The sequence below is a fragment of the Limulus polyphemus genome, unplaced genomic scaffold (genome assembly GCF_000517525.1).
Source record: "Limulus polyphemus unplaced genomic scaffold, Limulus_polyphemus-2.1.2 Scaffold1604, whole genome shotgun sequence".
NCBI classification, from domain to species: domain Eukaryota; kingdom Metazoa; phylum Arthropoda; class Merostomata; order Xiphosura; family Limulidae; genus Limulus; species Limulus polyphemus.
In genome coordinates, this window is record NW_013667214.1 from 119,334 (window position 1) to 144,852 (window position 25,519).

The following is a 25,519-nucleotide window of genomic DNA, read 5'->3' on the forward strand; positions in this document are numbered from 1 at the left end:
CTTTTGATAACTTTCCGGACATTATAAAGATTTCACATATGAAATTTCAAAATTTTCTGATGCATAAAAGTATTTTTGATCTTAAAATGAAAATTACTTTTTGTGATAGATAGGCAAGATGTGAAATGAAAAAAAAAAGACATGAGAGCAACATTGCTTTACAAACCTTATGACTTAAGAGAAAAATTAGATATTTTGCATATGAAAGCATTGTAATGTTTACTTATAATCTGCCAAATTTCATTAATATTCACTTACTAATTTAAAAGTTATAGCATGAAAACTATAACAAGTACAAAATGGTTACGAGGTTGTCACATTGACTGACCTTGTATTGACAGAGTTAAGTGAAGTTTTTTCTGGAGTTCAAGGTTAGTTTGTGTTTGAAAATTTGTTTGAAGTTGAAGTTAACATTACAAATTAAAGTAAGATTTTTTTTCTATATTAGAGATTTAAATTTATTGATACTTTTTGTGACTTTTTCTTTTACCGTGTTCAATGAAAACAGATTGAATGAGAAGCATCCTGTAAATTTAATTCTAGATGGAAAAAAAACAACACTCATTCAGTACTTGTTCTGTTTTTAATGCACTGATCCTCACATAATGGTTAAACCTGGTTTAATATAGGTAAAGAAATACTTCTAAATAGTTGTTTGTATTTTATGTATTTACTACAGATTGAGCTCTGTGTTTCTTTCTTTTTTTTTCAGAAACAGCTCTCATTAACCTTACTTCTATAACTTTTGTGATAAAATTTTATGTGGTTTTGTATTCTGTTTAGACATACATATAAATCTGAAGTGAGATTAGACACCTCAAGCAAAATAACTTGAGGAAAATATAGTGTTCTTTTTTTTAAATTGGAATATTATGTTTTTTCTTGTTGAGTTTGCACTTTTACTGTGAACAAAATGTGACTCCAAAATTCTGAATGTTCTTTACACATTGCAGAGCATGTGTAACTTACTCATAATTTTCCACTTATTATGCATGGTGTCAAAGAATGGTACATAAGCTCTGCTTTCCTACTGTAATTCAGGTTTTCTTATCAACAGTCATGACATTAACCTTTCTACAATGAATTTGAATGTCAATTTTCATTCTAATACAGATATCAGAACTTTTACAACGTTTTTGAAGGCTTAAATAATGCAGTCTGCTTGTAGTGTGGCTCTTGTGTTCCCTTGACACTAGCTCTTTGTGCTGTATTTGCAGGTACTCATCCCCTCCCTCTCTGTTTTTTCTAAGTTCAAAAGAGGTTTGTCTTTGCAGGTATTTCACCCAAACTGTCTTTCTGTTCAGGAGAGGCATGCCAGGAAGAGTTGATTAGGATTTTAATATCTTGTTTTGCTTTTGGTCATTGCCCATTGTCAAGGTGTCCAGTAGTAATGTTTGTCTTCTGCCTTACCTACATCAGCCTATTCTCAGTAAATACCTAAACTTTTAGGAATTCATTACTGATAATTTTTCATTTATTGAACCTTTGACATTATGATCTTTGGGTTTCAAATTTTCCAGTTTGTATTTTCTACCCAATTTCATTATCATCCTCCAGTTTTTACTTTTTCAGTTTCTTTTCCTCTTCCATCTGATCCAATTTGTATTGGAAGATTGGATCAAGAAGTTTCAAACCTTTTATAGAAAGGGGCTATTGAAACATTACTTCATGTTTTCCCAGATTTCTATTCATACCAATGAAATAAAGAGATTGGTAATGATCTTTCCCAGCTGAATTGTTATTTAGACATTCCTCATTTTATGATATAAACTGTGAACCTTACAAAAATTTCTCCATCAAGAATTTTATGGATAACAAAACTAGATATTATTGTCATTTATTTAATGTCCCATTTCACCAATCTTCAAATTTGTTTGATATTATTTTCTGGGTTTCGTTATCAGTTCATGGCTCATCCTTTCAACCTGGCTTCAGCACCTTATGTCTTCCCTTGTGTAGTCATAGTACTTGCTGGTCTTCTGCACACTTTCCATATCAATTTCCATCATTCTATGGATGAGTGGCTTCAATAAATTCTGAATTATGGGAGGAGAGTGGGGAATTATGGGTAATGCATGCTCTTCGATATATAAAGGTCATTCAGATGTTGAGTCATATAGAGTTTGAAGATGGCTTGAATGGGTAACAAAGAATACTTTATTACATCAGGTACAATAAAACCTTGTTAAAACATTGTACATTTCCTACTATGTTAAACTTGTTATAAAGTTTTCTTCATTATCCATCCAAGACATCTTCAGACTTTATTGTGTTAAAGTGGGTTCTTTGTCATCAAATTTTGAGTTGCATGTGTTGTTGATAGCATGAGTGAAAACTCAACAAGAAACACACCTCTAGTATATAATTGGTTAACAGGCTGTATGACGTGTCATTTCTGGATAGCATTTGTTTGTGCATGCACATTGACATTTCTTTACAATATTATTTATTCCTTGCTCTGACAACAGGGGGTTGTGTAAGTGACCCAAATATATTCTGTTGTTACAGAATTCATCAAAAAAAGCATATTATGTGTATTTTGGAATAAAACTTGGGCACCAAGACAAATTGTGTTTGTGTTGAAGAGTTGAGACAATGGACTAAAGGTAAGAAAAAGTCTTTGCCTTTTGGAATTCCAGTGGTCTGGCATGAGCCTAGAAACCATGGAGATGACTGCTATTTCTGGTTAGGTAACGTGCAAGGCTACAATACTCAAAATAAAAAGGAAATTTCTTATCCAAACCTTCAATCTGCTATAAGACCTGATGTACCTGTACCTACTCCACTGGAGACTCTTGATACAGTTTCATCTGTTTCTGAATCTGATGTCAAAGGAAATGATGATAGGGATTGTTTTGAACCTGAAATGTCTGGTGAACCACAACTTTTCACACAAGGTGAACTTAATGATTTGGGCCTTCCAAAAGATTCTTTAGAGATTTTTTGGTCCAGACTTTGGGCTAAGTACTTTCTCCAGGGAAATCATTTTACTGGTAGTACAGAAATTGAGAGAAAGAGTTTATACCATACTTTTTGCAAGAAGGTTCACTGGTTTATTGCAATAATATTGCTGGATTAAAACCAATGCTAGGAGCTACAGTCTATGAACTAAGTGAGTGTCAATTGTTCATTGGTTCTTCCAAAAGAAGTCTGAAAGGTGTTCTCCTTTACAATGGTAACATATATACATCTGTGCCTGGTTGTTCATTCAGTTCACTTGAAGGAAACATACAAAAATCTTGAACTTCTTAATGAGGTAAAATACAAAGAACATGGCTACTATTTGGAGACTTAAAAGTCCTTTGTATGTTATTGGTTTGACAATCTGGTTATACAAAGCTTCCATGTTTTTGTGTGAATGGGACAGCAGAGCACGAAATCAGCACTGGATAAAGAAGCAATGGCCACGCAGGTCCAGCCTGATACCAGGATCGAAAAAAATTGAATGTGAAAGTTTGGTTGACATAAAGAAAGTCCTGTTACTTCCACTTCACATAAAACTGGGCTTGATGAAGCAGTTTGTAAAGACCTTAGACAAAGATGACAACTGTTTCAAATATCTATGAAGCCAATTCCCAGCTCTTTCAGAAGCAAACTTAAAGAAGGGATTTTTATTGGGTTTCAGATTAGAAAATGACTTCAGATGAACAGTTTGAAAGGACAATGAGGAAAGTTCAAAAATATGCATGAATTGCCTTTAAAGATGTTATTGACAAATTTTTAGGAAACAAGGACACAGATTACAAAAATATTGTCAATAACATGCTCGATAAATTCAACAAGTTGGGTTGTAATATGAGCTAGAAAGTTAATTTCTTACATTCACATATTGACTATTTCCCTGAAAATCTTGGTCCCATCAGTGAAGAACAAGGGGAAAGTTTTTATCACAACATCAGGGAAATGAAGAGGAGATATCAGGGAAGGTAGACCATCAGCATGATGGCTGATTACTTCTGGTCATTGAAATTAGATGATCCAGAGGCAATACATTAGAGAGAAAGACCACAACACATATTTTTGAGACTAAAAGATGTATATTTCACATAAAAAATCAGGATGGATAAGGATGCATGTTGTTTGACATCAGTGTTATTTCCTTTTCTTCAATTTGTTTGTATTCTTGTTAACAAACATAATTATAAAAAATGTTCATTGTGGTAAACGAAATAATAATTTGATCTAAGTATGATTTTTTTTCCTTCCCGATTTGTACAAAATTCTTATGTGATAGAAAAAAATGTATATTGTTTTTGTATGTTGCATAGCTGAACTATGGAAAATCTGTTATGAAAACCAAAACGACTTTTATGAAGTTTAAATTTGTGGGCTTGTGTAATCAGCATTGTAAAAGTTGATGTGAAAATGTAATAGTTGCTTAAAATATTCAATACCTAAATACTTTTCCACCAGTCCCAAGGAGTAGTTGTTACAGTAGTTCCAGTGGCAGCAACAGGAAATTCTGGAAACTCCTCACCAGCAGAAACACCCACTACACCAAAGGCTGCTCAGCATGGAGACAAAAACTGGACAGCATTTCACCATGGTCTTCATCAAGGTGATGTTATTTTGTCTGTATATATTTTATGTGTCTTATTCTTGCCTAGATAGATTTTTCTGGTCATTAATTACTGTTTGTAACTTGGTTTAAGAAATTAAATTTTCATTTTAGTGGCCCTATAAATGTGGGCCATAGGTCCATGAGTTTTCTAGTTATTGTATAACATTTATTTAGTGTAACTCAGAAAGAAAAAACTAAATTATTTTCCCTATATTCATTTCCATGCAGGTCTAAGGAGTCTTGCCTGTAAACAATACATTTATAAATTTTTTACATTTTTTATTCATCTCAAAATATAAGTGCATGTTTACTAAGAAATTGTCATCTCTTTAAAAATATAATTCAAATTTTGTTTGTTTCATGATTTTCATTCTTTGCCATTTCTTTTTTACTGCTGTTTATGTTGTTGTAGTATTTTCAGGTAAAAATTGTCTTCCCAACATGTATCAGATGTTTAGACTCACTGATAACGGCAGATTCACTCAGGAAATAAGGATAGTGTTCTGAATCTGAAACTTAACTGAGTTTTATTGTGCGTGTGTGTGATATAACAAGACTGGATGAATATAACAAAAATGAACACAATCTTTATTAACAGACTATCGATAAGAAAGCATAGTGTACATACTTTCAAGTACAGAATCACAGTTGAATTTCTAATAGTTTTCATTCTCTCAAGATTTATCTCCATAGAACTAAGTACGGTTTCCACTGAACAATCTCCTAGTAGGATTGAACTAAGAAAGAGTGCTTGAATTTAGCAGGTAACCTCAGTTTCTTTGTTCATTTGACAGCATCACCTCATGACCTTTGCCCTTTCACGGTATTGGTGAACTGTAGTTTAACATTTGGACAATGTCACTTATGCCAGTAAAAGATGTTACAATCAGATGCTATATGTTACTATAATATACTTTTGGGCTGAATAGACATCTGCTGTAGAGAACAAAGAAATAAAACAACTAGAATAAGGCAATCTTAATGACTCTCTGGACCACGTGTTCATGCTAAAACTGCATAGAAACTAGATAAGCAAATTTTAAAAATTCCTATATAACTTAAGAAGTCAGAAAACATTAGGTATATCTGCATATCACATTGCCACCCTTTTATGATAACACAGCATGTGGTCTGAACAATTACCATTGAAGCTCAGCTTTAAAAATAACTAAAGCCCATGACTAAAAACATTTGAATTGAAGAGATCCTAATGTATTTGTCAATATAAGGTGAATAAAGTGGTTTTAGCTATAATTTACAATTTCTTGACATACTGGCTACCCAGAGTTCCTATAGGTGTAAACAAAGGATTCTAATGTTGTAGTTCACAACACTTAGGAACAAATTACAGATCTGGGAATTTATTTATAGTTTTATTTGACATCCTTTACATTCTTGAAATTTTTTTGTTTTAAATTATATCGGTTTGAAAACTGTGGGTATTTTCTCCCATTTTAAGACATCAGTTGGGTTTAGTTGGGTTTTACAAGTACAATTGACACCAAACTATTTGGATGACCCAAATTCTTTTTTTTAGTAAATTTTAATATTAATTTTATCTTATTCAAGCAACACACACAAATAAAGTAGCTTATTTGATAAACCAAAATTATTGGATATATATTTGGTATTGTCCAAGAATGTTGTAATGGTGATATCATTATGATATGTGGGATCGTAAGTCAGTTTTTGCCATGTTTTTTATGACAGCCAGAAGCATTGACTGCTTCAGTTGGTGAAATAAAATATCAAAAGAGTTATTTAACTGAATATCAAACAAGTTGAAACTGATTAAATATATAAAATAAAACTTTTTCATCAATAATATAAAGAATTAAATTCTGAGATGGAGTTAGGTTTTTTTGCATATTTTAAAACTTAAAAAAGTGATAAAAATAGTAAATTATATGAATTTTTAAAGTAAACTCTAGATACTATTTAGAGAGTTTTGCTAAGTTTTGTACAATTTGTTTATAAGTTTTTCTGCTGTGTGATGTATAAAAAATTAATTTGTTGTCTCTGATTTAACTTGTTTTTCCTTTGCCTCTTGTAAATTATAAATTTTGCATGGGTTGAAGTGATTTCTCTTCTAGAAGAATTAATAACTCGTTTTTTTGCTTCATTCTCTGATGTTTTATCTGGAAAAAACTGTATTTCAACTAAAGCTTTCTGACTTTAAAAGTATTGTTTTCTAAGTAAGCTGTTCAAGCTTTTTTGCCTTTTTCTGGCTCTTACCTTTTAACTACACACAGAGAAAACAGTTTAGGATCTCATGTGATTGTTGTATGACATACATTCTCTGCAGATTTAGCAGGTGAACCAGTAACGTGAATTATTGTTACTTGAGCATAAGTAGGGGTATCGATTAGAAAAGACAAAAAATGAAAAATATGTTGTTTTAACCAATAATAATTTGGCTTTATGAGATATAGAGATTAGTATTGTATGTTTTTAACATAGATGTGCTTTGTTTATACATAAAGTGTTTGAATAAATATCAACTATTAATTTAATTTTTTTGCTAAGGGAATGTGAATGCACAAGATAGAACAACATTTTTGTTTTGTTTTCTGAAATTCCAGATAGTCATCTTAATTGGGCTAATTTTGAAGAGCATCATCAGCTCTTGGGAACTGAGGAAGACAGTAGTGAACGACATTCCAGTGATGATGAAGTTGATGTTTGGACGATAACTAGTGAACAGAGAGAATATTATACCACACAGTTTCAGTGTATGCAAACAGATGTCAAAGGGAAAATATCAGGTTTGTTAACCTTTTTTCCTAGGGGGTCAGAGCATGTCATCACATTTTGTAGACTTACATTCAAAATTGTATTAAATTACTATTTTATGAATGTACAGGGTGTTCCAGAGGTCTAGACCCATAGGGGAAAATAGACATTATATTCTTAAAGCTAAGCAAACATATTTCTATTGTCAGTTGTACATATTTCAGGAAAGCAAAAAACCCTGATGGCACAGTATACCAAGAACTGATATGTGTATGGCTGTTAATGTTATGCAATTTGAATAATAAATAAATAAAGAATAATCTGTGTATTTTTCCCATGGGTCCAGACTTCTGGGACACCCTGTATATCCATGAATTTGGAATCAAAAGATTAATAGATATAAATAAATGTATACTTTTATGAGATTTAAACTGTTTAGAATAAACATTTGTGGTTTCCTTTTACATTTTGTAGTCGTTCTAGAAAGAAAAAAGGGTAATTTAGATTTATTTCCTACTTTTTTAAAGTGATTACAAGGTTAGTCAAATTGTCCAATGCAGTATAGAGTTAAGGTAGTTAAAATAACTTATAAAATATAAAGTTTTTCTAAAAAGGAATGTTTGATATATATTTAGGAGGTTATTTGAGATTACACAAATGAAATTTGACAATTTTTAGATGAAGAAAAGTATTTTTAATCTTAAAGTCAAAATTACTTTGCATGTTGGATAGACAACATTCTGAAAGAAAAACATTCATGGGCAAATCTTTAATTATAAAATCTTAAACCTGATATTTTTTGTACGAAAGCCTTGGAATGTTCACAGACAATCTGCAAAATTCCGTGAAGATACACATACATTATCAAAAGTTATAATATGACTGACTGCTCTCATGGTTACTTTGGTGATTACGTAGTAGGTGCAATGCACCTAGCCCAATAGTCAAATAGTTAATTGGTACTGTTATGAAATTTAACATTGTAAAAGAGAAACAAATTAAGAAATTTAAAACCCTAATGAGAACAAACCATAAGAAAACGTCATATCATTCCACACTAAAAAAAACAGTCTGCTGTCAATCTGAGTGAAGGTTTTTAACAGTTGTGAAGAAAATGTTTTATCGTTAGGTTTAAGTTTTGCTCCAACTTCTAACAGTATAGATGAATTTATTCTAATTTATATGAGACTGATATGAAAATAAGAAAAACACTAACATAGCACATAGATGAATTTGTTCTTATTTCTGTTTCAAATTCACTTTTTTTTCTTCTTGTTAATAATCATCCAATTATTTAGATAATATTGGCCAATTGTGATTAATCAGCATATCAATATTAGTTATGAAGTGTGTTAATTTTTGTGTTGAAATATATTGCTAATGGCTGAATTCATTTTCGAATGTTAGATTATATTTTTAAATATATTGTATAGGAAGAGTAAATCATTTTATTTTGTGATTTGCCTGTGAAACTTTGAAGTATATAATGCAAGATTTAAAATGTGCACATTTTATTTTATAGGTGCTACAGCAAAAGAATTTTTTGAAAAGTCCAAATTACCAGTTCATGAACTATCAAAAATTTGGTGAGTACTTACAAACATATTTGAAGGCATGCTGTATACATGCTTCTTTTTTACAATCAAAAGTACCATACATCTGTGTGTTAACAATATTTTGTTAGAGATCTAATGTTATATTCTATCAGTAAAACCTTTCATCATCTTTGTAATGTGGTTTAGAGATAGTATGGATTATAATATATGTTGCAAGTGGAAGGTAGAGTGAAAACACATATGTTTTTACAGATATGTACAACCATTTTATGGGCCTAAAATAAAAGCCCTTCCTCAAAAACAGTGATTTCAAAATTAATTTGAAAGTGATATGTAATTTCACAAAAGTGATGTTTTATTTTCTTCAAAGCAGACAGCAGTTTCTTTTTTTTACATAATATTGTAATTATATAGATTACCAATATATATAACTTAGATAAGCTATTCCTGTAGATAAAACAATATTCATAAAAATGCCCTAGTTTGTGTTACTCATGGAGCAAGACTGCCTCAGTTGAAAAATTTTGAATAAAAATTTAGTTTATTTTCTGATCAATTAACAGATACTTCCAGAAATATTTTAATGAAATAAAAAACTGTATTTTTTATCATTTTTTTTAATGTTAGGCAGTTGTCAGACATAGATAAAGATGGAGCTCTAACATTAGAAGAATTTTGTACAGCAATGCATTTAGTAGTTTTGAGAAGAAACAATATTGACCTGCCAGAAACCTTGCCCTCTTCTCTGGTTCCAAGGATCCCTAAGAAGCCTGCTGAAGGTTGGCTTATTTTTACCTGTGTGTGTACTTATTAATAATGTAGAGCATCACTTTTTTTTCTCCAACTGAAAGAAAATTAAGTAGTTTTGCTTGGTGTTTAATTTAGTTAGAAATATCTCATTCAAATATTGCTTTATATGTAGACACACATTTATGTATGTAATGTAGCTTTATAAGTACTATCACTGTAAATATATATTGCTGAGGTTTTAGAATGTGTGTATATTTCTGTCCACGCTGCACTACAAACTTTAAAAGAAAAAACACCTTTAGATTGCCTTTTTGTGGAGAATAATACTAGCCATATTTGTTCCTAGAATGTGTATATTTGTCAATTCAAAGGCTTGCTGTGAAAGTTTTAGTTCATACATAATTTTTTGGCCATGTTTTTCTAACACAGGTTTTACTGGTATTTGAAAAATCCATTAGCTAGAGCTGGATGATTAGTAGAATTTGCTAATTGATTATTCTCACATAAGACTCATATCCTTATTTCCATCTTTTTTTAGTTATTTTTTAAAGACATTTTCATTTGATATGATAGACATTTTGAGGTACAGCAGTTATTTTTTTAATCCTAATCTGTTGTACATATATATATATATATGCAACAAAATACAAAACTGCTAATAAGCTATAAGCATGATTAATACCAGTCCCTGGGTATCTACCTACAGATTTTGACAAGACTACTGTACTAAAACTACTTAACTTTTGTTGATGAAAATAAACCTCATTTCCAGAACCTCTAGAACCTTCTAAATGTTTTATATTTCCTCTATTATAATACCAACAGCATACTTGATTTCCAGGTCAGTAGAAAAATCATCATTGTAAAGTTTAAAAATATATAACAGAATTTTCTGAACTAACTACAGTATTGATCAGAAATTTACAAATTACTTATCTTAACAGTTTTAACTGTTAACATTTTCACATCTGTTTTCTTGTGTGTATATGCATGTTTGCTGATAGATTTATTGTAGAAAGAAATGAAAATACATTCTTAATACATGTAACATTTGTATCATCTGTATATCCGATACAGGACAAATTCACCTCATTTTGAGATACCTATTTTACATTAATCACAAATAAGTGTAATTTCCGATTATTAAAATTATGAACAACTTTTTATAATTTATACTGATATATGCTGTTTGTTTTCTTTAGATGGTCATACATTCCCATCTTCTCAGCAGCAGTCACAGCCGGTTCCACAAGCTCAGACTACTACCAGTCCAACAAAAGTTCAGACTCCCCCAGAACCCTTATCTCCTCAAAGTAAAGAGGTAAGCAACTAAGATGATAATTTGCATACCATGTCATATTTTGTTTGTGATGGAAGTTGATGAGTTTCTTTAACTTTTGATTTATCAGGATTATTTTTATTTTACCTAAACACCCAAAAATTATAATAAATTTCAGTTTAGATTCTTACAGTGACATAGCTTTTACATAACATTTTGAGGACTTTCTTAATTTTATTAATTTTCTTGGGTATAGTTACTGTCAGTAACCAGTTGCTCATATGATGTATTGCATGATTATGTATCAGTAATTGGCTGTTAAGGCTCCTAAAAAAATTTTACTTGCACTTGCCTGCAATGTATCATTAAAATTACTGAAAGGTTGGTAATGTTATCTTAATATCAAATCTTTGGTAGTGAAAATAACTCAGTAATGCTGTTTAATGAATGAGGGTGTAAAACTAAGATGCTAGATAATTTGTTGATGTGTGAAATGCTAATTAAAGTAAATTATTTGAAATTACTTTCAGCTTCAGAAAAAAGTAACACTTTAACCCATTCTGTGTCAAGCTTTTTTTTGGAAATGAGCTAAAAAAAGTCAGGTTTCTTATTTTGCTTTTTGATAGCCTATACAAAACCTTTTTTATGATCTGTTATTATATTTCTACACAAAATATACTAGGTAAATAAATATTACATATCTAGATTTATATGTGATATATATTTCAATGAAACTACAGCAAGAATAAGAATGCTTTTTTCTAGTGTTTATGATACATAATTCAGAATAAATCTGATAGAGATCAGCACAGATAGCTTTTCCAATTTCATCTAGTGAGCACTGATTGTGATGTTATTAATGGTCTGTTATTCTCATCTGTATTATGTGTATTATTATTTTCACAACTTTACAACCAGTGAATTCTCTGGTCGTCGTCAGGTGTTATGCCAGACATTTTGTATGCATCACAACCAGAAAGCTTTTTTGTTGTTATGGAATTACCAGGATTTGAACCCCCAAACCTATGATCCCAAATATAGGCACTCTAACCACTTGGCTGTCACTGTCGAAAAGTTGTGAAAATAATAATAGACGTAATAAAGACGAGAATAATAGCCCAAATAATTATACCATTAGTAATACTAACACCTCATCTCAATCATTCCACAAAACTATACAGATTGTAATACATGATAACATGTGAATAAATTCAGGCAAATAATTGAAAATACAGTAAGAAATGGTTTGATCGAATTAACCTGGACAAATATTTTGTGAAACATGGAAGATGCTTAAGTTACCTCGGACAACTCACGGAAAGGGCTAATATATCATTATTTTGACTTTATTATTCTGTTTTTTATATTACACTGTACCCTGATGAAAACACAAGTTCAAAATTTTTTTGAGCGTTGAGAATGTAGATATACAATAAAGATAAGTTAGGATCATAGAGAATAAGTAATTTTGAATATAAAACAGATAAGTAATGATTAAAATATACTTAAAAGTTTAATTTCATGTCTATTTGTGTACCTTAGCCAATTACTTGTACTAACTAGATTTATTAAGTAAAGCAAATGTATGTGCATTTTAATATATATATATATATTTATACATAGTATTCAATTGTTTTTTCATTTCTACTGTCCAGATCTGCTCTTCCTGTTGTTTTTGTTTGTCTTTGTTCCATATTTATAAGGGAAGGTATAAATGAATAATTGTTATTGTCTGTTAAAACATGTATTAAATTATCTTTTGTATTTGACTTCAGCTAATATGTTAATTATTTCTAAATGAGTATCAAAAAGGTCAAAAGTTATTTTTTTTATTAAGTTAGCTGTCTTTAAATTTGCTATTTTATGGTAATGTCACATGTATGTATATTTTTGAATTCAATAGTAAATGATTTGACTACAGTTGGATGCTAAATTCTGATCTATGTCAGTGCCAGGGCTAGAGAAACTTCTAAATTATTAGAACTGGCCTGAAAGGAATTGCTGGAAAAAAAAACAATGGGTTGTGTCTAGATGGCATCAGAACCAAGCAGTGTGCCACAGAAAGAATAAACACAACTTTAATGATTTTAGTGAAATTATTTTCATGTTTAAAAGAGGTTTCATTAATGCATAAACGTAAGAGTGAATTAGTAATCACAAAAAATTAGCATTTTAGAATCATGTATGGGATTTGACACTCAATGGTGCCTATTATAAGGCTACTGGTGAAAGAAAACATGTGTTTGGTGTTTTATTGCATATATATGTAAAATGCTCACTTTGATGTTTAGTCTTAATTATAATGTTAACAAAAACCTCAATTTACCCAACGAAATAATAATGAGTATTTCAACATTCTATTGAGCAAGAAGAAACTGATTTTCAGAGTTTTACTTGTGTATTTCACCTCTAATCTGAGTTACTTATGTTTAATAGACTTATTTCGTTGTCTGCCACTGGCATTAACTTTCATCTATGGCATAGAATTGAGATATAATGTTTTTCACTTTTGTTGGATCAGTAAGGAGTTCTGCCGTACCTTGTAGATAAATTAAGAGCCTAACAATAATCACAAAATTTTGTATGTTTTTCTCAGGAGTTGCCTAAAAAGCTTCCTTATAGTTAGTGATTTACTATATCTTTGGTATTTACACTTCCTTGTTTGTTTAGATGTATATCTTCTAAAGATCTGTTGAAATTGAAGTTTTAACTCGGTGAATTTTTAAGGTGACATGTTTGGGCAATCTTTCAATTGCATGCAGATCTTTTCTCCCTGACTTCCTATCATTAAGTTTCTTTCACAGTTTTTTATTTTATTTTTTATTATTATCTTATGTATGTTACTTTAATTTAGTTGTTTTTTGTTGTTGTTGTTGTTTTTTTTGTTTTTGTTGTGTGTGTGTGTGTTATAGGATGACAAGGATTTGGGTTCTTTTTAAATCTCAATGTAATATTTAACTGAAATTAGTTTGAACCTAGTGGTGTTGTTACATGTTTAGCTATGTAAAAATTCATTAAGAATACTTCTCAGTATCAAGCTGTAGCATTCATATTTGAATTACTACCTGACTTGGTCTTTTTGTATTAATCATTTCTTGAAAGTTAGACAACTTTAACTGGCTTGCCACAATAGTGCAATATTGAATTGAGACAATTTGATGAAAATGTTTATGCACCATACGAGCATAAGAGAATAAGAAGTGCAGTTTTTTGTCAAATGTGAAACTGTTTCTTTTCCTCAGTTTTGGACTTTTTCACACATGAGTCCTGGATCTGGTTTAATTGTGGTGTACACCTGAACACTATTGTTGGTGGGGCATCACATTAAACATTAAAAACCACTTGAGTAAAGAAGCACATTATATTAACATAATAATAGGTAGGCACCCTGAAGAAGACAGACCAGTGTTCTTTGGAAACATGTAGTATTTTCTACTATCAATAAAACTTTTCCTTTTGCTTATAAATCATTGTTTGCCTACCTATTATTAAAAAACACATTACATATAGCACTATAACACTCGAATAAAACACTGGTGTGGAGAATGTCACCACAGCAGATAAAAAAAGTATACACAACCAATACTGTTGAAGATAGCTCTAGAATGAGGTAGTGCAAGTGTGCCCAGTGGTTAGCATGCTGGACTTTGAATGTATGAGTCCATCATTTGCATTCCATTACCATAGGAAAAAAAATTGTGCTCTACACATTGAGGTTGTGGTTGGATTATAAGGGTGATATTCAGATTCCACAGTTTGGTTAGACAAGCATAGTCCAGAAGTAAGTGGTGGGTGCTGTTGACTAGCATCCTTCCCTCTAGCACATTAGTTCAAAATGAAGGAAGGTTAGTGTACACAGCCTTTTAACAAAGATACAATATACAATGATGCAAAAAAGTCCCTTTGCAGTTACATGAACTGGGTATGACCTAGTGGTTAGGGTGCACTAGCCATGAAATTGAGAATACAAAAAAAAATAAACTGTGCACTTTGGGAGTGGTTAGGGTGCACTAGCCATGAAATTGAGAATACAAAAAAAATAAACTGTGCACTTTGGGACCATGGGTTTGCTATAAAGGTGACAGTTACATCACACTATTTGGTCAGGCAAGGGCTGAATGTAGGTGCTGTTAAACAACTGCATTTCCTTTAATATATTAGTTTAAAATTAAAGATGGTAGCCATTTGTGTAGCTTTGCATGAAAATTCTGAAAAAAACAGATATCTCTGTTACTAACAAAGAATGCACAACCCATGGCACTACAAGCATCTATTGCCTATTTTGACCTGTTCATTTAAAATTGCATTTATTTTAGATATATTACAAAGGTTTTACAAACTTTTATCATGAAGTTCTGAACAGATGAAGTTTGTTTAATGTTTGTATTATTTTACCTTCTAGACAAATTAGCTTGTAATGAGTCAGTTATTAGGCTTAATTAAAAGCAAAATTGCTTATTTACAGATTTTATTTGTGTGTGTGTGTGTATATATTATTTTGTTTTGTCATATATGAGATACAAAAATCAATTTACAATTAAACAATGCTAGGAAAAATCAAATAAAGTTTTTGGGTTATGTGAGTTCATCCACTATTAGCAAACTTTTGATTTCAGTAGGTGTGTTCACTTTATATTTCTTTATATCTTGCCAAAAATATATTTGAAACATATTCATGTTAGAATATTGCCTTTTTTAAAGCTAAATTTCAGTGTAATTGTTGTTGGATTGTTTTTTCTTTAAACTTTCTTTGGTTTCTTTAATTTTGTTTTTAATATAGCAATACATGGTTCGCACAGACCTGTAAAACTCCTTGAGTTTTAAGGGAGGCCTGGATAACTCCTGAAATGTCATGAATTTGTATTTTATCCTGGAAACGTACTGCAACTTTGAAAAAACAAAACAAGTTATTTTTTGCTAAACTAGCCGTTAAATGTCTCCTATAAATAAAAATGGTCTACTTTTAAAATTTATTCTAGGAATATAAATAATGAAATTAAATTACATTAACTTAGGGAAGACTATCAGGAAGATTACATTCCCTCATGTAAAGTTGCATTTCTTAAAAGGAATCTTTTTTTTTACTTAATCCATGCAATATGTTTACTTTCATTGGTCATAACTAAAGGAGTATGGATGGACTGTGCATTCCCGTTCGGGAAAGCCAACTAAAAAGATGAAATTTCTCAAGCAAAGTTAAATTCCTCGGGAATATCGGAATGTAAAATTTCGATGAAACTTCTTCTCAATAAAGATCTGTAGTCAGTACATTTTTGCAGCCATGGTTAATTTACTGTAATGCACACTTTTTATATACACGCCTTTTGTTTTTCAATTAAAATCATTCATTAGTGAATTTTTGTATCAGTTGTTAACTTACTATGATGCACACTTACTATATACACTGCTAACAATATCCTGAAAAAATTTAAGATATTAATACCAGTTTGTTCAAGGTTTATTTTGTCTATGGCATATAAATGTGCATTTGAAACTTTTCAGTGCTTAATTATTATGTAAAATTGTAGCACTAGTTCAGAAATGAAGAATACTGATGAATACTTCAGCTTACAATCAAACTTAATGCATTAATCATTTGAAACTCACCAACTCCCCCCATCCCCAGAATATAATGCTTAATTATACTTAGAATCAGACCATCCAAAATTGTCAAAATCATCCACCCTTGGAGAAAAATTCTTATTTTAATATTTCAAAAAATATATCTGTCATGGATCTCAATCGTTAGGGTGAAAATGATGAAAAAGCTCATGTGCAGTGGATTTAATGACAGTTTTCTTTACATATACATTTGCAACATTTTTTAATAGAGCAAAAATGTATATTGTCTTTTCTTTATGCTTCTAGAATGTTCCACTACAAAAAAAAACATTGTTGACATACAGTGTAACAAACTGTCTTCATTTTCATGATAAAGAGGATAGTTTCATGACTTTAATAGTACACAATTGCAAATTTACAGAAGAAATGTGAACCAGATGAATTGGTCGAAGTGATCATTTAAGCTGGCATTTGGTTCTTAATAAAATCACTGGCTGTGGGTGGCATTAGTGTTAAAATAGTAAGTTTATCAGTGTGTAAACATATAAACAATTAGAAATAAGGGAAAGTGGTCTACAATTTGAAATAGGATATTGAAATAGTATAGCAAATTGATTAAAGCATTCAAGAAAAAGACAAGTTTCACTGAATGTGACAAGTTAGTTGACATATCCAACATAGTAGAGTGTGTGCTGAAAACACATTTGAAAGGGAAAAACACAAGCATAATTGAAATAAAACTGATGTAGAGAGACAATAAAATATTTTTTGTTACATCTACAACAAAGATGGAGAAGAACAGACAGACTTGGTTGTAGCACATACTGGTTTCTCTGTACACCTTTCCAAGTGGCAATAACACACTTTATGTTGAACATTGTGTTACGAAAGATGATGATTTTAAAACTGAAATACCTTGGATATTGAAACATATCAAATCACCAGAAGGTACAAGTAAATTGTTCGGTTTCTTGACAGCATATAGCAAAGCAATTTACCTGTGAAGAAAGAGAAAGGCAGCATAGTTGGCGTGGCTGAACATTTTAGAAAGTTACTGAAAAAAAAGAATCTCACAGGTCCGTTTGTGATTTTAATCAATGGAAATTTTAAAAAAATGATCATAAGAATTAGGAATGAGACTTGTCAAAAAGTAGATACTTTTCAAGTGATTTCCTCGGTAAGTAATTCTTCATTATTATTATTATTGTTAATTTTAGTAATAATGATATTAATAATCTCTAATACTAATACATGTATAAAATAGTTAAAATTACAGTATATAAAAAATACATGTAAAAATAAACTTAGAATTGTAATTATTTTTTGTTATGGTGCATACTGCACACATTTACTGAACTATGAACACTGTGAGTAACACTAGCAGAATTTTGATAAACTGAAAAATCACATAATTATAATTTTTGAAAACAAAATTGTCTATTTTGCAGGCCATGCATTTACAACATGGTGGAACATTTCAGTCATTGTATGTTGGACATGATACAGATGAATATGTCAACTGAAAATTCTACAACATCATGAAGGTTTTGGATGACTGTGATTCTTGTTTAATCAACATTGAATCTTGTTGATTACATGTGATTTACAACAGTTTCAAGACAGACACCAATGCTAGTAAATGGCAGATATGTATTATCCTTTCTCTCGAGCCTCTACGTAGATTTGCCAGTAAGAAGGGAGGACTTTGTGAAGATAACTAGTAGTTCATGATGCTGCTTAAATCTGTCCATCACAGATGGTTTGAGAATGGGCCAGTGTATGAGAGAGCCCTGATAATTTGAGATAAAATGTTGGAGGCTGTAAATTAAGAAAACTTCCAGAACCTGGCAATGAGTCATATTCAGTAGTCAGTGAATGCATCAGAGATGATTGCTTTGTATCCGAGTTACACTTCTTAAAGTGTATCACACTGCAGCTTTCCTCACAAAGAACCAGACCAAAGGATCAGTGTTATTTTTTTTAAGTGATGATCTGTGTTTGGTCATAAAAGCACTCATTTGGTGTGGTGGTTTATTAAAAGTAACATGTTGCAGGTGACAGATGATGAACTGATCAGAATTGATGCAGTTAGCATTGTCAGTTGGACTGCAAAAAGGTTTATATTGGTTCCTCAACTGAGAAGGCATTACAAGTAAAGTAGTTCAGAATGGAGTTTAAAACATTCGTAATACAGCTGCTGAAGAAGATATTAATGAAATGCCCTATGTCTTATTTATTGGTAAGACGTTTGTCATGTTTGAATCCAAATCAAATGACCTCAGATTATAAGAGGGGTGTACAGAAAAGTTTCAGAAGATACTCACCTTGCTGTTGAATACTGAAATATTTGAAGAAAAATACTGTGACATTCTGTTGCAGCAGTACATTATGTTTTGGACAATATTCCAGTGTGTGGAACAAGCAGGTTTTCTTAATTTCAACTTTACAGATGAACATGGTGTAGATGAATTGTTTTAAAAGTGCATGTCTGCCCAAAACTGTGCAGAACTATGAAAGTTCTAGTACTGTAACTATGGCCAGGCCACAGTGGAAAGAGGATTTAGCATCAACAAGGAGATGGAGGTTGAGGATATGAAACATTAAACATTAATGCACAGAGAATTTTTTGCAATTATGTGTATCATGTAAATGGAATTTTGAATGTTGGAATTGACAAGGATTGATTACTTTCAACCAGAATGTCTTGACAAATCTATGAGAGATACTACCTAAAACAGGAGAGGAAAGAATAAAAAAATACACTAAAGAAGAGAAAAACTATCTTGAGAGTATTGATGAAAAGAAAGAAATGATATATAGTGATATTGAGTTTATAAATAAGAATGCTGATAAACTATATGTACTGGAAAGATAACAATTTGTTACTCAAGCCAACTCATTGAGAAGAACAGAAAAGGAAGAGACCAGTGAGATTTCAGTGTTAGAGAATAAATTTAAATCAGAACTTGAATACCTGAAAAAGGTATATATAAATATATATATATATATACTATTTTCCAAGATAACCTGATATATGTTTGAAAAATTGGCAGTTTATTTATGTGCTTTAAAGCATGACTATATAATTGGTTTCATAATGATTAAAATCAGCACCATATATACTTTTAATATTACTAGAAAACAAGACCGTATCAATATTTATATTAAAAGTTTAAAATTGTAACTCATTTACCTCCAATATTATCACAGTTGTGATATTGTTTTTCTAAATCAGTGATTAACAAAGTAAATCTTAAGTCATAAAAGATACAAGAATGCAAATACAACCAACATTACATCATAAAAGGACCTAGGTTATGATATGAAATTGCATGTAAAAGGAATAAGTTCAATTTAGATACAGTATGAACGGTCATATCAACTTATAGCCTGAGAGTAAAAGTACTGGTGTGTCCTTATGATTAGTTTCTTTACAATTCTTAATTAACGTTTTAAAGTAAGAAATGAAATAATTTCTGCAAAAATACTTCTTGAAAATCTGAAAACATCCTGGGAAAAAAATTGCCAGGTCTGTATGAACCATGTAATAATAGGTTTAAAATTAAGTTATAAACATTATAAGAAATAGTTTACTATTTATTTTTTTTTTGGTTTATTTGAAATACACTGCTTAGAAAAGTCAAAGAAAGGTTTTATGTGAGTTTCTCCAATATTAGCTTGAGGGCTTATAAAGCTAGTATTCTGAATTTGATCCTTATGGTGGGCACATCAAATTAGTACATTTTGCAGCTTTGTGCTTCAAAACATACAAACAGACCGCTATTAGAAAAATTTGGTGTGCTCCATATTTTGATTTCAGAGGACACGATCACTTCATGTTTCTTTACTTTCTACCAAAAATATATTTAATTGTTGAGTTTTTTTTTATGCTTGCTTATTAGCTAAGACTAAACATTGTAGTAGGCTTTTCTCAGTATTTTGAATTTTGTTTTTAATGAATTAATATGCTTATAATTAAATTAACATAACAGAAATTAATTTACTTTTTTGTTGGTTTAGTTAAAGTTTGATTGTTTTGAGTTCTAGGTTTTATCTATGTACAAGTGCTTTTGGTGTATGTGCTGTGTAATTCATTTTCTAAATTGAGACTTTATTTTTTTCAGTGGACCAAGTTTAACGACTCTCCAACAAGTTCAGTCTCCTCTCCTGTTATGAAACCAGTGAATTTTGACTTCTCTGCTGCATCAGTAGAACAGGTTGATTCAGAAAATATTTGGAAATTTTCACAGTTGTATTTTATTAATAAGAGTAGATAAATACTTTCCTCTTTATCCCAGTGTTGTACATACAACTTTTAGATGACACTCAGAAAGTGTGGGTTAAGTTCTCTTTACTTTTATGCACCCAAATCATTATGTGTTTTTATTAGGCTTTTTTATTTCCTGTATGTCCCTTTGGTGGGTGATTAATTCATACAGTGAGATAATTATTTGAAAAATATTCTTATAGTGATGTAATCTATTGAAGTAATCAGTCCACGGGAAAACATGAAATAAAAAATATTAAATGGAACTTTTCTCTTGGCTCTGTTACTCAACTTTACACGTGCTGGTCATTTTATTAACTAAATACACATAACAGTATTCTGAATAAGTAAATAATTATTTAATGTTTTTATGTATTAATTTTTTTTGTTTAATTGTTTTGTTTATAATTTATCTCACACATGATGATTGAATCTTGGGAAGAAATTAATTTTAATACCTCAAGTATTTTTGCTACATTAGTATTTATAAACAGATACTTAAAACATAAGAAAAGATAATTACTGAACCTTTTTATGAAGTCTAAGTGTTTAATATTATTGAACTTTAAAATAAACCCTATAAGTTGACTATAAGTGTGTTTTTATTATCGTATTTAGTTAAGTTATTCCATGCAGCTTGACTTAGTATTTTTTAAAGCCTGAAATTGTCTTCAAAAAGAGGTTCTGATTGAAATCCCTAACATATAGAATGTGTATTTTTAAATTAAGTTGCATGATTAAAGTGTACTTATAACCAGTAAAACTTAGTTAAACATTTTGGTTAAAAATAGGCTTCATTAATGAGGTCCAAGTACATCAATTGTATACTTGTTATAGCTGTACATGTCAGTTACTTTTAAAACAAAGCTGCTTATACAAATTGATACATTACAGTGCCATTCCACATCCTTGCTTTTATTGACTGCAAGAAAGGATACATTTAATGCTTTTTTGCAAAATAAGAATGATATTACTGACACTTAAAAAATGCTGAACAAATTAAGTGAATTTTGGTGTACTTGATACAAATTTGAAGTATGTGAGCTAGATTTAAGCAATAGTTATAGGTGTGTTGCTCTGTTTGTTATTTTTTAATGAATTTGATGTTCAAGTCCTTATTGCAAACGAGTAATTGATTTATATTTGTGAAGAAAACTTCCAAATAAGCATTTAAACTTTTAGAGCAATTTTTGAATATATTACAGTGTGGTTTATATAAGAATAAATTTCTAAATTTCAATGCTTGAGTAATAATTTCTTGTCATTTGGAAGCTTCATTTCACTGTTTGAAACCTACAAAGGAATTGGACCCAATATTTATTGAATGGAAGGATAACTTCATCTCTTTTGTTCTGCTGTTATTTTGTGGTAAATGAACATAGTGGAGAAAAGTATCACTAGATATAGTACTCATGAAATCATAATGCTCTTAATAACCATTAACTGCCACCCTTTCCAATTCAAAACGTTTTGATCACAAAAAACAATTCCTTAACTTATATTTAGAAATTTCTTTATATCATACAATTTCTCACTGAAAATACACTACTTTGTTCAAGTTTTATGTGTTCATGTACTTATGTTACCTACATCATGCTCATCACTGTGCACACACATATATACGTAGTGATATTGCTTGTTTTTTTACATACCCAGCTACATGGCTGACCTATGTTTAATGCTGAGTACATGGTAAACAGTCTCTCTTGGTGTAGTATGATCAGTGGTTACTAAAAGTATTTATTTTTATTTTTTGTTAATTTTTAACTCATTAGTAAATATTTGAAGAGTTTTGCTGCATAGTTTTTTGTTTTTTATACAACTACTTTTTTCTTTTACTTAGGATCCTAAAATACTACATCCAGTTGCTCTTAGACTTTCTCCTGATGGTCAACCTATTCCTTACAATTCAGATCAGGAAAAGCAAAGTAACCATTTAGGTAGGTTACATACCATTATCGCCTTGCTTAAGTAACAAAATCACTTATAGCTTTAACAGATAAGACATAGATAATTAAAGTAAGAAACATAACTGTGTTATCCATTGTTTTATGATTCAAACATTTGTGTTGTTGTTTTCCCATAGTTGTGTTATGTCATGTGATGAGTGTATTACTTAACATCTGGAATTTTCTTGAAAGTTTAAGAAACGTTTTGAACAGTATAAAATGCATGTTAGGCAAGATTAGGAGAGATTGTTGCTTGATTAGCGAGTCTGTTACAATGGTTAATTCATTACTTATTAGTTCAGTACTTTAAATTTTTAGTTGGTGTTTACAGTGAAATAATAGGACTGTGAGTAGTTATATGTTAAGTTAGGCCAGTTTTTAGTTATGGAAAACTTTTAGAAGTTGTAACTGTAGAACTTATAGTCAAAGAAATAAAATGATTTTATCATGAAGTGGACCGGACTTTACATTCTGCAGTTTACCAAATAAGCCAAAAAGAACTTGCCCACCAATGGAAATTATTACAGCTACTTTAACAGATGAAAGATAAATAAGCCAAATAAAAACATAGCTTGGCTATCTACCTGAATAGAATAGACCTATATAAGCCAAATAATAAAATAGGTGGTTTTCTACATTAATATATCAGACCTATGTAAGTCAAGTAATAATGTATCTTGGTTATATACTTTAATAGTGTATAGGAAAGGCCCCTACAAACAAACATAACCACAAAGTACAAGAAAAAATAATTTTAGACCTGGGAACTTTCCACCCAAATGGGCTAAATGAATATTTTAGCTTTTTGTAATATTTCCCCTTTTAGTTTTATCCTTTCTTAAAAAGTTTTATACAGTAAATTATTTATCTATTCTTTTTAAACTATCATACATATATATTCATATATCTGTGTGTGTGTATATGTGTATATATGTATGTATTTGTATAATCATTTGTGTGTATATATTTGGGTGTATCTGTGTATATATAAATATATGTATGTATAGATATGTGTGTGCACACACTTGTGTGTGTGTATATATATATATATATATTTATCACTTTCTATTGTTTCAAATGTTTGTATATTTGTTACATTGTCACGTCACCTTCGATTTAGAATGTTTTCGTTTATGGATTTACTGTTCAGTTAGTGATACCTGAAGAAGAGCATTGCCCAAAATGTTGTATCCACAATTATATATATATTAACTCCTTAATGGTTTGACCTATAACATACTTGTTTTTATATATATATACTTTAATAGATCAGGCCTAGATAAGCCAAGTAATAAAATAGGTGATATATCAGACCTATATAAGTCAAGTAATAATGTATGTTGGTTATATACTTTAATAGATCAGGCCTAGATAAGACAAGCTAGAAAGTAGATAGGCTACTTACTTTAGTAGATGAAATCTAGATAAACCAATTAATAACATAGCTAAGTTATCTGTTTTCATACCCTACATCAGCATGAGCAAAGCTATGTTACTGGTAGGTGAACAATTTTAATGGTTTAGAAAGAGATGGAATAGTATCATATTGGTTGTATACTTTAGTAGCTTAGACTGTGAGATAATAAAGCTAATCTTAGAAGTAGTCAACGTTAATTCTTCTGAGTAGATGAAATATGAAAAATCTAGTTTCTAATTTGAAATAAAATTATATTGAGTATTTATAAGATATAACTTCACATGTCACTATTTTTTAGCTTGATGACTTCAGTGGCTAATGATTGATTTTGAAATGTAATTGTTTTAGACCTGATTAATCTGCAGTCACCATTATCAAAAATATTTTTGAGTACTGAAGTCAAGAAAAATGGTCAGTGATTGTTGTTAACTCCCAATCTTTTTTGAGGTTTGAAGTATCAAAAACAGTAAAAGAATCCGTTAAAAATATACAAACTTTTATGGAGTTTTTTGAGTCCTTTTTAACTCACCATAGAAATTATATTTTCATTTTACCTTTGATGAAAAGAAAAATTTGTAATATAATTATTATACTTTTAATTTTTTTAGAAAGTGGTGATGCAAAAATAACTCTATCAACTGCTCAGGTAATCCACAGACCAACACCAAGAAAGACATCAGGTAGTCTTCAATATTCTTTTTTTTCCTTTACAAAAATTAAAGCTAATTATTTTAATTTCCAAAAAAAAAGATAATTGTGTTCGTAATGAAATATTATATTTCACTTTTGTGTTATGTAATATAATTTTCCAAGGCAACTCGGCTAACTACAGGGTGTCCAAAAAGTCTGGAACCATAGATGATTTGTAACTTTTCTTAATTTCAGATACATGACTGATTATGGCACTGTCAAAACATGAGAAGCTCGAGTCAATCCAGCTGTTAATCCAAACTTGTTTCGAATTGAAAGGACAGCATGTTGAACACATTCTGTAAAATTTGTTGAAGTGCCTATGGTTTCAGATTTTTCAGACACCCTGTAGACTTAACTGTTCTTATTATAGAATCAAACTAATTTGATTTTGCTAATTTTTTTTATAGAATTATTTTTTTCAAACATATTGCACTGACCTTTTGACTTTGCTGTGATCACCTGTTACTAAATCACTGATTTAATATCAAAAGATAAGTTTATGGTATTACACTAAGAAAGTTTTCTAATTATTAAAATATTTTTCTTATTGCTCAGTTCCAAAAATACCATTTAAATTTAGTAAGGGTCAAGTCTGAAGTTACATATTATTTTGCACCTTTTTCTTATCTTACATGTATTTGCCACTGTTTAATATTTCCCACACAATTCTTAAAATCTTGTTTTACATTTGCAACCTTAGGATAAAGGTTCCCTCTTTCTTCCCATACAAATCAATATGCTAATATACACCT

The 25,519-nt window shown here is 30.3% G+C and overlaps 1 protein-coding gene across 1 annotated transcript in view; it reads left to right on the plus strand.

The window, feature by feature from the left end:
• LOC106464275 (ralBP1-associated Eps domain-containing protein 1-like) overlaps window positions 1-25,519 on the plus strand; it is a gene marked incomplete at its 3' end in the record, with an annotated part of 88,806 nt that overhangs the window by 36,950 nt on the left and 26,337 nt on the right. The window contains exons 6-13 of the mRNA XM_022391982.1: window positions 4,414-4,558; window positions 7,144-7,326; window positions 8,817-8,880; window positions 9,478-9,629; window positions 10,803-10,921; window positions 20,566-20,658; window positions 22,552-22,648; window positions 24,683-24,754. Coding sequence (XP_022247690.1) covers window positions 4,414-4,558; window positions 7,144-7,326; window positions 8,817-8,880; window positions 9,478-9,629; window positions 10,803-10,921; window positions 20,566-20,658; window positions 22,552-22,648; window positions 24,683-24,754 — 925 coding nt within the window. The remainder of the gene's footprint in view (window positions 1-4,413; window positions 4,559-7,143; window positions 7,327-8,816; window positions 8,881-9,477; window positions 9,630-10,802; window positions 10,922-20,565; window positions 20,659-22,551; window positions 22,649-24,682; window positions 24,755-25,519) is intronic.